The sequence below is a fragment of the Echinops telfairi genome, unplaced genomic scaffold (genome assembly GCF_000313985.2).
Source record: "Echinops telfairi isolate 266 unplaced genomic scaffold, ASM31398v2 ScPeMD7_7469;HRSCAF=8507_1, whole genome shotgun sequence".
Lineage (NCBI taxonomy): Eukaryota > Metazoa > Chordata > Mammalia > Afrosoricida > Tenrecidae > Echinops > Echinops telfairi.
Genome location: NW_022111373.1, coordinates 69,800,495 through 69,814,562, shown reverse-complemented (window position 1 = coordinate 69,814,562; position 14,068 = coordinate 69,800,495). Strand labels below are relative to the sequence as shown.

General features: G+C 42.9%; 1 protein-coding gene across 1 annotated transcript in view; it reads left to right on the top strand.

The window, feature by feature from the left end:
* RASGRF2 (Ras protein specific guanine nucleotide releasing factor 2) overlaps positions 1-14,068 on the top strand; it is a 199,841-nt gene that overhangs the window by 19,459 nt on the left and 166,314 nt on the right. Inside the window, exons 3-4 of the mRNA XM_045285207.1 lie at positions 8,376-8,523; positions 10,727-10,816. Of these exons, the coding sequence (XP_045141142.1) occupies positions 8,376-8,523; positions 10,727-10,816 (238 nt within the window). The remainder of the gene's footprint in view (positions 1-8,375; positions 8,524-10,726; positions 10,817-14,068) is intronic.

Here is a 14,068-nt window from a genome sequence, read left to right as displayed (position 1 = left end):
CTATTCCAAGAAACCTGGAAGACAGGCAACTACCTGGCAAACTGAGTGGGAGCCATCCATGTTCGTAAATTATTGAAGAATCATTCATATTGCACACAAGTAAAATTTTGCTGAAGATAAAAAAACAGTTGTACCAGTACCTTGACAGGGAGCTTTCAAACTGTATTCAAAATAAGGTATGTATCAAAGTCAGACTGTATTCGAAAAAGGGTATATAACAAGAGGAGTGAGGGATTTTGACTGAAAGTAGAGCATACCAGAAAGATGTTTACTTGTGTTCTATTGACTATACAAAGGCATTTGCCTATAGTTATAACTATAGACAACACTGCCAACAATGGGAATTAAGAGCACTTAATTGTGCGCATGTGGCTCATGTCAGTAGACTAAGAGGAGAAGCTGCATGATTTAAAATGAGGGAAAATGTAAATTAGGGTTGTGTCCTCTCACTATACTTATTCAATCCGCATATTGAGTAAATAATTTGAGAAGCTGGACTATATGAAGAAGAACGGGATATTTGGATTCGAGGGAGGCTCATTACCAACTTTCAATATGTAAATGACACAACTAAGTGATGAGAACTTGAAGCATTTATTTATTTATAATCATTTTATTGAGGGCTAGTACAGCTCTTATCACAATCAATACATAGATCCATTGTGTCAAGCACATTTGTACCTATGTTGCCATCATCATTTTCAGAACATTTTCTTTCTACTTGAGCCCTCCTTCCCCCCCAACCCCCATTCTCCTCCCTTCCTCCTTTACGAACCCTGCAGCATTTATTAAGATCAAAGACTGCAGCCGTCAGTATAGATTACAACTCTGTAAAGAAAACATTATCATCACAACTGGACCAATAGGTAGCATCACTGTAAGAGAAGAAAGGATTGAAGTTGCTAGGATTTGGTTTTACTTGGGGCCACAATTGATGCTTAGGGAAGCAGCAGTTAGGAAACCAAACAACGTGTTGCACTGGGCAAACCTGCTGCCCCAAATCTCTCTGGAGTGTTAAAGAGCAAAGATACCACTCTGAGGACTACAGTGGGCCTGGCCCAAGCCAGGGTGGTCTCCATATGTGAAAGCTAGACAACGCATACGGAAGACCCCAGCAGAATCTGTGTGTCTGAATTATGATGGCAACAAAGAATATGAAATATGCCATGAACTGCCAGGAGAGCAAACAAATGTGGCTTACAGGAAGCACAGCCAGAATATTCCTCAGAATTGAGGAGAGCAAGATTTTGTTTCACATTATTTTGGACATGTTATTAGGAGAGACCAGACCCTGGAGAAGGACATCATGCTAAGTAAAGTAGAGAGGGATGGGGGGGGGGGACCTCCTAAGACGATTGACACAGTGGTTGACACATAGCAACAGTCTTAATGGCACCTAGTAACAGCAGATAGGAGAGTGCCGCTTTTCCCTTGCCTCGCTGAGTATTTTTGTGACGTATCATTGGTGATGCAATGTACTAAACATTTTTACAAGACCTCTAAGCCCCCTCTTCCTTGTCTCCTTAGTTTTTATTATTCACATTTTGGAAGGCTATTTCATTGGTGGAGTTTTTGTCTTAAAATAATACAACTAATCCTCAGTGTTGATTTGTCAACTTGGCAAAATATGTATTATCTCCCTTCTGTTAAGAATAAGACCCCCAAACTGGTTCTTTGTGTACTTTTTTCTCTTCCAACCTTGATGTTTTATTACTTTCATTATTATTTATCTTTACTTTATAAAATTTAAATCATTTTCCCTCTTCATTTTATTGAGCCTCTGTGCTTTGCTATGATTGATTCTGAAAATTTTAAAATTAGCATCCTGGTTATAGAGATATTATGTTCCATAGGCCAAGATCAGTGCTTGGTCTCATAGGCAACGGGATTAATAAAATACAATTGAATAATTGATCCTTGAAGGACATTCTTGCCTGAGCCAACTTCTAATTTCTTTGTAGATTCAGTGACATCCTTTGGCTTGTATTCTTGCCTTCTCTACCATCTTGTTTTTGTTTCATTCTGTTTGGTTAAAAAGCTCATTAGATCTTTCCCTGTTATGAAGTGTGGATGGGTAGGCAACCTTTTCTGTCTTATTTGGGCATTAGTTGGTCTATGGTGGCCCAGGTATAGGAATTTAGGTCCCTAATATTTTCCTCTCAATTTCCCGTTATTATTTAACATCCCAGGTGACTGATGAAAATCATGACGTCAGCTTGAGTCTCACATCCTTTAGATAATTTGTTCCCTGTTGGGAGCTTTTATAACTTCTGTTTGAAATATCAGAGTTCTAATATTTCAGAAGCAGGTATCAAGTATGGAACATTTTCATAGATCCTGCTTAACGTGTGTCATTCTTTCTCTTTGAACTGTGCTAAATTTGATTCAGGAAAGATTGCTTCTCTTTCTTTCTATTTCCACCTCAGTCTTTTCTTTCATTTTCCCCTCTGGAGTTCCCATAAGACATTTCTCCCGTAAGTTGGATATCAGACCTCTGACAACTTGGATCGTCTGTGTTGCTAATTTTTCTCTCTCATATCTTTGGTCTCTTTATATTCTTCTTTAGTGTTTTAGCTCACTGTTCATCTTATCTCTCAGACAACTCAATTTAGTTTTCCACTACCCCTGGCTTACTGGTGAGTAAATACACTGACTTGCAAAACGATCGCAATCACTTTTAGTTTGTTTGTCTCCAATAACTCTTCTTGTTAATTGGTCATTTCTTTTCTTGAGCAGCGCTTTTGGCTTTATAAAGTCACTATGCTGGCATAGTTCTTTAGAGCTCTTCGTTGCTCGGTGTTCCGTGGAGCAGCACTGGGGGCACTGAGGGTTGGGACTGGGGCTGCTAAGCCAGCACCAGTGTTTTCAATGCACCGGCCACTTTCAGGTGAAATATGGAGCTGTGCACTTCTGTGAAAATTTAGTCCCAGAAACCCTACCCAGGGACACCAGGAGTCCAGATGGACTCAACGATAGTGGTTCTGTTGCTTCGAATAGCCCTGTTTCATACATGGTTCATTCTCTTGGCTCAGCTAGGACTCTCCATTGTCTTGCCACATAACAAATTACCCCAAAACTGAATGTCTTAAATGATAAACATTTATTACCTCACAATTCGGTGGGCCAGGAATCTGGGCCTGGCTTGGCTGGGTGCCTCGCTCCAAAGACTCCTCACAAGACAACAATCCAGGGTCCGCCAGCTCTGTCATATGAAGGCTTAGCTTGGGGAGGATTGACTTCCAGACCCACAGACATGGTTGGAGGCAGCATTCCCTGCCTTATCTCTCCTTCCCTGTTGTTAGAATGAGCACCTTAGTCCCGCACTTGCTCTTGGCCAGGGACTTCCCTCAAGCCCTCGCCCTGTGGGCCTCTCCTTAGGGGAATGGGCCACAGGGCAGCTGGCTTCCCCCAGAAGAAGCAGCAAGACAGTTAAGAGAAGGCAAGCAAGCTAGAAGCTGGAGCCTTTTCGTATATGAAACGTCACGTGATGTCCCAGAGCCTTTCCCTAGTCCCTTCCGTGAAGGGGGTCAGCTATGCCCAATGCGCACCCAGGGAAGGGGATCATATAGAAGGTTTGGCTCACTGGGGCCATTTTACATGCGACCCAAAGGTCTTATTTGTTAATTTTTTGGAATTGACTTTTCTGAAGTGTAGTTATCCTTATTTCTAAGTGCAAGACCCTGAGGTAACATTATGATCACTAGTTGGCATGTGTTCGCTGTGTCCTTATGAATGAGGGGTTTTGTTCTACTGCATCTAGACTTCGCTTTCAGATGCGCGGGTAGACAGCAGGCAGATAAGCTGGCGAGTCCCCCCCAGAGCTCATTCAGCAGGAGACGGTTTAGCACATGTTGCAAATGAACCCTAAAGTGACCTTCAGTGAGTCGTGCCTGGTGCAGACCTGTTGCTAGCCACTAGAATACGGCAAAGGCGTGGGATCATCGCTTCCTTAAGCTAGGGTGTCTGCAAAGGGAAAAGCGCTTTTTCAGCTATCATTACAGTCCCAAATCAAAGTGGATTTTGAGTTCTCCCAAAGGAATTTTCTCCTGGTGGGGGCAGACTTAATACATAAAAAACATGTATTTGCTTTGACCTTGAAGAAGCAGGCCACCGGAGCTCCAAGAAAATGAATTTTCCCCTCACCCGAATGAACCTGGAGAAGGTTCTTCCCCATTCAAACCTCCAAATGAGAAGTCACTTTGATTATACTCCCGTGAGAGGCTGAGCAGCGGACCCGGCTAAACTCTGCCGGATTCCTGACTAGCAGAATCTGTCATAATAAATAGGTTGAGTTTTTCAAATGCAATTTCAGCATTTTAAATGGTCAAGTGTGTGGTAATGTGTTACACTGAAAAGAAAATAGTTCTGGTTGGATGTCACAGAGTTCATCCTGACTCATGGTGACCCCGTGTGACAAGAGAGCTGCCGCATAGACTGAAAACTTTTTGGGGGCAGGTCACCAGTTCTCTCTCTCGCCAAAGCACTGGTCGGTCTGAACCGCCAACCGTCCAGTAACAGCCAAGCAGTTAACTGTTGCAAGACCAGGACACCTTAAAAAACAACAACCGAAAAACCAAATACACCTTAGTTTACTGCTAAGGAGGGCCCTCTCTTATTTTGGTTCCTCTGTGTGCCTTCTCGAAGGCATGTTATTTCTCAAAGGAGGTCAGGTGGCTCAGTGGGTTAAACACTGGGCTACTTTCCTCAGAGTCAGTGGTTCAAGGGCTCAAACCCACTAGTCACTGTAGGGGAGAAAGGTGAGGCTACCTACTTTGATAAAGATTTATAGCCTTAGGAACCCCATGGAGTAATGTCCCTGTTATATAGAGTCACTATGATTCCTAATCAACCCGATAGCTCTGGGCCTGTTTCTCCACCCCCACCCCCCCCCCTCTCTCTCTCTCTCTCTCTCTCTATATATATATATATATATATATACACACACACACACACACACATATATATATGCCTTCTGTGGACACTGGGGGTAAATCCAAGCTCTAGTCTCTCTGAGTGCAGCTCCCTTGGTTGGAGCCTTCTTTAGGAAGATGACCCCTTTTCTCCCGAGGGCCAATCTTGGGCTGTGACCTGAGGCCTTGTCCGTGCTGCCAGCCATGCTTTTTACTGGTTGATTTGGGCAGGTGCATAACCTCTCCTTGCTCTGCAAGCACTTTTATCAGGAATGCTCTGATAAGCGTTCCTTTGATGCTCCTGCTCACGGAATTGTTCATTTTCCAGCTTGGCGCTTCTCCAGGCCACCCTGCGTGAGAACCAGGCCTATGCAAGTATCTGTATCTGTGGTTTCCTCTCCTCTAATTTCCCCACCAATCTGATTCATTTGGTTTTTCTCTCATTGAATTACTAAAATTCCTGGCCTGTTGGTGGCATATTTTCTTGTTTTATGGCACTGCTGGGGTTTCCCTGGGACCTGGGAGGTGGAGGAAGGCACCATCAGTACTCAGGCTACTTAAACTCAGCCCAGCATCCTGCTCTGTGCTGACCTTTTTCTTCTTCCAATTGAAAATAAAACTGCTTTGCATATGACTCTGATGTGATATACCAGATGACTCAGAAATTTGGCATATTTCTAATAAAATGGATTCTACAGTTGGGAAGGTCGGATTTTTATTGTGATAATTTATCTTATCCTCTATTATTGGATCCTCCTTTAAAACTTCTCAACAACAGCCTATTTCCAAGAGGACTCAGCTCTCCTTTCTCCTTCTTCCTCTTTCCTTGCTCACACCCCACACCACCTTTCCTCTCGTAGGGTGACTCAAGAGCAAGTGACTGAACAATAAGGTCAGCAGCATGTTTTCCCCCTTTAGCACTAGTAGCACACATGCTATAAGTGCTGATGATGCTGAGGTAATTGAATTAAATTTCTGACTTTAGAATTGTCTTAAGGCTTTTCTGGTTCCAAGTAGCACAGATCTATTCCCAACTGGTTCATAGATTTTATTAGGAGGAAACTGTCGTACCTCATAAAACTTTAGAGTTAAAATTACACTCGGGAATTACAGGAGACTGTAAGTAGAGACGGCAATGCCTCAAATAACTTCAGTAGTTATTAATTACCACAGTGTTTCAGATCACTTATCTCTCTTGCTTCAACTTTTCTGATCTTCTACTTGACCTTTTCTCTCTTAGCAGACTGGCTGCTTTGGCATGGGTGTGGCCAAATATAGCTGCCCTTCAATGGAACCTGAGTTTCCAAGTCCATATTATCTGGGTCCAAGTACATAGGTCACAGGCCCAATCCAAATGTACCAGGAGAAAGAATCTCATTGCTCTAGTCTGGGTTGTTATTGGCAGCTGCATCCTAGTGGTCCCAGACTTCTGGGGACCCCATGGAATGACATACTACCCAGATCTGCATCATCTCCATGATTGGTTGTGGCTTAGACCATTGTGATCCATAGGACTTTTGTGGGCTGATTTTCAGAAAGAGGTCTTTTTATTCCCGAAATAGCTTGTTCTGCAAGAGCTGCTGAAATCTGTTCAACATCATAGCAACACAAAAGCTCCCACTGAATGATGGGTAGTGCCTGTAGATGAGCTGCATTGGCCAGGGATCAGGTCTCCCAGGAGGAAGGTGAGCCAGTAATGCCTCTAAATTCAGATTAGGAGAGTTTCATTTCAGGCTAGCTTCATGCGATGGTGATGTAAATAATGACTTGTGGTGCAAATGTGGATGCAATAGCCCAACTTTCTGTAGATGAGGTTATGTGAGAAGATTGGGTGACTCTCAAAATATGTCTCCTACAGCATTCCTGTTTATATTACATGTATTCTCAGGAGCAAGGCAATTTAGCTTATGCTTAAGCACTAGCTTGGAGTCAGACAGAGTTTAATTTTCATCCCAACACTGCCACTAGTTGTGTGACCCAACTGTGCCTCCCTGAGGGCTCTTTCTCTTACAATTGGGAAAATAAAGTCTATCTCTTGGGGTTGCCGGGAGGATGAAATGAGGTAACAGAGGGTCCATCTTATGTGATTGATCAGTAGTAACTTTTTAGGAATAAAGGAACCCTGGTGTGCATAAGAGGAGTCCTGGTGAAATTGTCAGGTGGGCATTGCATTGCTACGCACAGGGTTGACAGTTCAAACCCACCAGCTCTTCTATGGGAGAAAGGAGTGCCAGTGATTCTGTGCAGATTCAAGCCTTGGAAACCCCATGGGACAGTTGTTCTCAGTCCTATACAGTTGCTAGGAATTGACTTGACACCAACAGATTTGGTTTCTGGTTTCTTTCTATTGAGTATAACCATTAGCATATCATGTAGAAAAACTTAGATAAGTGGAGGAATTGGCATTTTACCACCCTGGATATTATAAGATCTAGCAGCAAAATTCCAGATCCCAGAGAATTGCATAGTCAATAAAAATCTGTTTGTTTTTACCATGCTTGCCAAAGAAATGTAAACGTATCTCTAGAATGCAATCAGCACTTCCGTTGGCCTTAGCAAGAACGTTGTCAATGGTTTCACAGTCCTAAAGCAAGCCCAGCCGAGCTGGTGGTGGGCTGCTCTGTGCCTACTGGCGGCCATTACTATGGTCATCATGGTGCTCTGCAGCGGGGACCTGCTCGGCGTGGTGACTGCATTCACTCGGCTTGGCGCCAGGCTAGCATTTATATCTTACCCTGGGAACTATTTTGAATAACATCTCTGGAAACAAAGAAAGTGCTGTCAATTTTAAAATGTGTTAGTGTCTTTATGAAAGAAGCTGGGCCATTTTCTTTGTTAAAGCTATTAAGATTTCCTTTGCACTTTTCTCATTTATATGATAAAATGGTGAGTGGCAAGCATCATCAAATGGACTTGTCAGAAAGGACATGTGACAGGATCAGAGTTAATGTCTATAGAAGGTAGAGAGAGTAAGTTGAATTATATGTATGGCCTCTTTTAAAAACATTTTCGTGGACGGATCTATAGGCTGAGCAGCCACACTGGGGGAGGGAGCACTTCCTTCAGGAAGCAGTCATTCGAGATCGCAGGGACAGTGTTTGCCCAGGGCCAAGTTGAGAAGGCAGAGAGGGTGAGGAAAGAGGAGTAGAACTGTGAGACCCCGGAAGGAAGCGGGATGAGTGATGTGACATTGTGCGGATCGTCTTCAATGGCACGAAGCCAACTATGGAGGAATGTGTTGAGTGGAAAGCTGATTTGCTCTCTAAACCTTTACCCAAGTCACAGCCCAAAGTTAACTCCATTTTAAGAGAGGGCCTCCAAACATTTGTGGGAAAATTCCATTAACTTTGAATTCCATTTTTCCATGAACGTTTTGTAGCTCCTGTGTGTGTGTGTGTGTGTGTGTTGCCTATGGAGCTGTAGCAGCACACTGTTTTGTGACTAACTGTGCAATTTTCTTTGAAGTTATGCAGACATTTTGATTGAGAGGGAAGTGCTAATGCAGAAGTACATTCATCTAGTTCAGATCGTGGAAACTGAGAAAATTGCTGCTAATCAACTACGGCATCAACTTGAAGATCAAGATACGGAAATTGAAAGGCTTAAATCAGAGGTACTTCTTAGACCTTACATTGTTTCATGTTTATTGTCATCTCCAGGTGAGCACCGAAGGCCAATTCTTGGCAGCATTTCAGTCCCCAGTTGAGTTTCTGTGTCATCATATATGGTCGGCCTATTGGTCTAGAAATGAATCCATCTATGTTAGGATTAGGTAAATGTGTTACAGAAAGAAAAATCAAGAGAATATGCTGCGTATGCACATATCTGATAATAGCCATCATAGATCAGATCAAAATTCAAGAGTTTACCTTACTAATGTTTTCAGATCGACCTTTGCAGTCATGATAATTGTGAGTCTGTCATAATTCCAATTACAGTCTAAGATGTCGAGGAAGGAAGGACCAAGAGGACATTCAGAAAGAGCGCATTTTCTAGACTGCATTTTCTAGCTGACTGGATCTTAAGAATCGACTTTCTACCTTCTAGAATTTTGAATGGCACATTGGGCTAAAGTATAAGATATTGGCAAGGGCGAATTTTTCCTAAAGTTGGAATTCCAAGCCCTTTTTCCATGGTTCCTTCCCCTCAGTGATTGGACTTCCCAGGCTTTCTGTCCCCACATAGACCTTGACACCACGTGAGAAGTGCAGGTGGTCATGGAGTCCGGCACCCTCCCACTCTCCGGGTGCTTCAGACTATAGACGGAGGCGGAGAGTGCCCCGTTCCTTGTTGTCTTTGTCATTCCTCACGAAAATGGACCAAATATTGAAGAATTGAAAGGAATATAACGGCAGATATTTCTCTTGCTCTCAAAGCTGAATTGCCTTATATTCAAAGAATAGGACAAAATGAACCTTACTGTTAATTGTATCCTTGCTGGCATAAACTACTCAAGCTCCTCAGCCTTGGCACCCTTCTTGTCATCATCGTGGTCACTGGACAGAATGGTCCCCCCCACATCTTCCACACTCTCCCCTCAGACTCTCTCTGTGAATTCTGTCTCGAGAGTCTCACCTCCTGTCCCTTGTGTGGTTCACCTCCAGTGGACAGCGCATGAAGCCATCACCCATTGGGATGCACTAACTTCTCCTGTGATCACCCATTGCAGGCTGTGTTCACCATATCATTAGAGTTGTTAACTTTGTGATTAGACCCCGAAATCTGATACAGTAGAAACAGCAACTGAAACCCTAACAAACCTGCCTTTTAAAAGCCTATATCAGGCACTGTAATTTAAAACAAAATTATTGTGTTCTTCTCTTTTGTCACCGTCAGCTAGAGCAGATGCGTGTCTGCTAGGCGAGAGAGGTTGGCATTTACTCTCTGAGAGAAATCGGGACCAAGCAATGTTCCCCAATATTTATTTATGTGTGTTCTGTCTTGACTGTGCTCTGCTTTAGTCTGAATATAGATTCCAGCTAAAATCTGTCACCAGCAGGTATGTCTTCTGTGGTCTCTTGACAGAAGCCAGAAGTTATGTCCCGCTTCCCCACCAGAAAATGGCAGAGGAGTTTCTCTGGTTCTGGAAGCTAAAAAGGGATGAGAGTCCGGAGAGGGTGGTGGTGATCTCGTAGCTTGTCAAGTATTTGTGTTTACATGCGAGTAAACCAGCGTCAGTTCTGAAATGTTTGTGAAAGCTGCTACTGAGGAGTGATTCAGTACATCTTATTGATGGCTACCTGCAGTTGAGAGGCCACCTGGTCTTGAGCTAGCCCTCATCGTCAGCGAACCGAGCTGGAGATCTATAGAAGGGATCCCAGCTTTCAGTCCTCTGTCCCTTTGCTGAGAAACCCTCCTGGCCGACTTGGCCCACCCAGGGCTCCGCGTCCTTCCCTCCCTCGGTGGTTATCACTCGGGTTTACTCTACTGTAAGAGCTTCTGAAGCGCTGCACTTGAGATCTCACGCCTCCTGGCAGTGGCCCTCCGGAGAGATGGTTGATAAATTACCGAGGAGGGCTTGCTTGGCTAGATCACCCCTGGCAGTCAAGACTGAGCTTTGAGCAAATAGGTCTCTTAACCCGAGTTCCACTCTACACTTTGCACAAGCACTTCTTCAAACCCCTTTGGGTGACACTGGTCTGGGACTGAAATCTGTGTCCTCTTGCCTCAGCACCAGAGTGAGAGAGCAGACATACAAAGAGAGTGTTCCTTGAACATTCCATCGACTCCCTTTGCAGGCAGAAGGAACTCCCTTGGGCTTAGGACTATAATCCACTATTTCCCAAATCATGAAATGGGCCAATTTTGTGTTATAGATTATCGCTCTTAATAAAACCAAGGAACGAATGCGACCTTACCAAGGCAACCAAGAAGATGAAGACCCAGACATCAAAAAAATTAAAAAGGTAGGACACGGGGTCTTTCTGGCGTCGAAGGGGCTTTTGCAACCAGTAGCCTGGGCTGTAGCGATGTCTCGGCCGGCCTTTCCCTGGGCTGGCAGCAGTGTTGAGGTTCCTGTTTGGATGGCGCCTCGACTTACAAGGAGCACTTGCAGAGCTTCTAAACAGGGGAACTGCAGCTTGAGGTTTCTTTCAAGTTCAAGGGTGCTGCAACAAGATGGTAAAAGTACACAATAGTCTCCAATTGAATTAAGTACTGGTGAACCTCCTCATTTCATGCTCCATTCACATACTTTAGAAGGGGTGTTGGTGGTAAAGGGAGCTAAGCATTGGTTTGGCAGTTCAAGCCCACCAGCTGCTCTGTAGGAGACAGTTGAGGCGCCCTGCTCTCATAAAATGCAGAGTCTTAGGCATGTCCTACTTGATGCTCATCCTCATGACGAGGTCACTGGATATATGTGTGCTGTAGCAAATTGTGGTGAAGAAACTAGATGGTGCCTGGCTATTAGAAAGACTAGCCATCTGGGGTCTTAAAGGTGTAAGTCCAAAGGAAGTGAGCTGTCACCTAAGCCCACATAGAAAAAACACATCAGGTTGTATGATCCAAGGAGTATAGACAATAAAATCCAAATCCAGAGGAGGGAATGACATCGAGTTGTCCTGAAGGCTATGGATGGCAGTGTGAACCCAGATCCGTCTGCAGGCCTCACACGTGCATTCAGTGATCCTGCACCAGAGTAAGAGAGCGGACTTTCTTACTTCTTTCTTACATTCGATGGAATGTTCACTCTTTGTATGTCCGCTCTCTTACTCTGGTGCTGAGGCCTGAATTCAGTGCATTCAGTGATCCAGTGACACGTGCATCCCTCTGACCACAGACCAGGGAGGTGAATCAACTTGCTCTCACGCAGAGTGCAGTGGGTTTTTAAATTTTATTTTTTGTATGTTTTTCTGTATGTGGCATCCAGGATAGGTAAAGCTACAGAGACAGGGACTGCATGGATGGTTTCTTGGAGGGTGTGGCAAGGGAGGTTGAGGGAACATGGGGAGCTGATGACAACGAGTGCAAAAAAGAAGAAAATGCTCTGAAATGGACCGTGGAGATGATTGTCTGACTCTTCTAATATGATTGAACGACTGACTTCGTATATGTGCACTACAGGCCAATAGAACTGTTGAAAAAAGATGTCCAGTTTTGGAAAGCCTATGGAGAAGTTCCACTGTGGCTTATGGGGTCTCTGTGAGTTGGAATGTGCTTTATGGCATTGAAGATTTTGTTTAACCCCTGTCCCAAGTTTTCATATTTTTGGGAAGTATTTTCAATTACATTAAAAAATTATTATCTTCAGTGCTATTTAGGAAAAACTATTTTTCAGTATGTGACAAGTTTAAGTAAATCAAGAGCTTTACTTAGATGTCTGTTTCACTATCACTTATTCTTTGTTTGGCAATCACATAAGCAGCAGATCTTCCCACGTGGCTGTAGTTCACCATTTTAATGCGTTTGCCATGAACCAGATACTGGCACTCACTCTAGCCCCCCGTGTTTTGAGTTATGTCGTCTAGGTTTGGGATTCAATCACCTTAATTTTCATCTATACAGTACTTACTTAGATTTGTTCGCAGTATGTAGAAATAAATGCTTTACCTTTGAAGAGCTTTTCCTGGATACACATCTTTACATCTTGAGTTCTTTCTAATTGTTTCTAATTCCTATTTATCTATACTAAATTATTCCCCTTGGTTATACCAGGACTTGAAACAGCCATCAGACTTTGATCCAGTGATTCTAAAGACTAAATCACAATATTTTTCAGCTTTTAAGCAATAAAAAAGTAAAGCACCATTCTTAGAATTAACTTTTTTTCATTGAACTTGGCTTATGTATTGTGTCCCAAGATTAATGCTGCTGCCTGTGAAGAGTATGCAATTACAAGTACACAACCACATTTTCTATTTTGTTGTAGAGAATTCTCTCCCAGTAAATAAGAGGGCTTGCTATTGCTCAGTCCAAGCAAAAAGTTTTCATTTGACACAGAAGTCAACAAAGTCCAGTTTTGAGACTATTCCTGTTTACTGTAAAATAGATCAGTGGAAAAGTTTTCTTGAAAGTTAATGTTCTTAAACTTTTCAGTTGCTTAAAAAAGAAGATAATTAAGGAAACCTCTATATTTGAATTTGTTTGAAAGGTTTCAAAATTAATTATGTTGTTTTCATGTTCCAAATCAACCTAATATCTGTGTGGGAAGGGCTGTTTGCAAATGAATTTATTTCTGTATTTTGATCTTGCCAAATAACAACATCATTTTCTTGACTTTAAGAGACCAAAAACAGAAATTGGTTATGTTACGGAAAGCTTTTACAATGTTTACTGAAATAATATGCCTACTCTTTCCCCACAAAATTCTGTGACAGTGTGGCTGGAGTTTAGAGTCCCGGGTACATTGACTGTTTTGCTTGCATAGAAATTGATCTCATGGTGACGTGAGAATTGGTAAGCGAGTGAGAGAATTTAGACTTTGTGGGAGAGGAGTGGCTGTTGGAATACGTGGTACTTTAGACAGACAGTGTGAGTGAAATGGTCTGAAAAACTGAAGTGTGTCCCTGGAAAGGGACATGCCTTGGCCAGGGCATGGGGCATCAGGAAAGAGAGGCAAGACGGATTGACACAGTGGCTGCATTGATGGGCTTCAACATAAGGACCACTGGGAGGATGGCACACGACCAGGCCGTGTTTTGTTTTATTGTACGTAGGGTCCCTATGAAGTGGAGCTGACTTGACGACACCTAACAACAATAACAACAACAGCACAAGAATGTTCTGAACAGATAAGAATGATATTTAAGAAAAAGTTTGGCGCTTTTGATGATATGCTTATTTGCAACCTACCTCTTTGCTAAAATTACTACTGATGTTCAACACAGTATCATACAAATTTCTTAGTCAGGAGGGACTTTAGGTGCTTTTTTGAGCCATTATTTCATGCATGAGGAAAAGGAGATCCAATAAAGTTGATTAACTTGCCCAAGGCCACCCAATTGCAGAGTCCGAGCCTGTGGCGTTAAGGATTCTGTCTTATCTGGATCTGTTGCTCAGCACCCATCATTCATCTGGGCCTTTAAAAGTAGTTCGCGATACACGTTTGTCGAATGGCTAACACACAGAGAAAACCTGCACCCCTTTTCAGGTTTCTCTGTTATTTTTCAAATTACACCTATTATTATTTTGTTATATTATATTATTAATTTCTAGAGTCC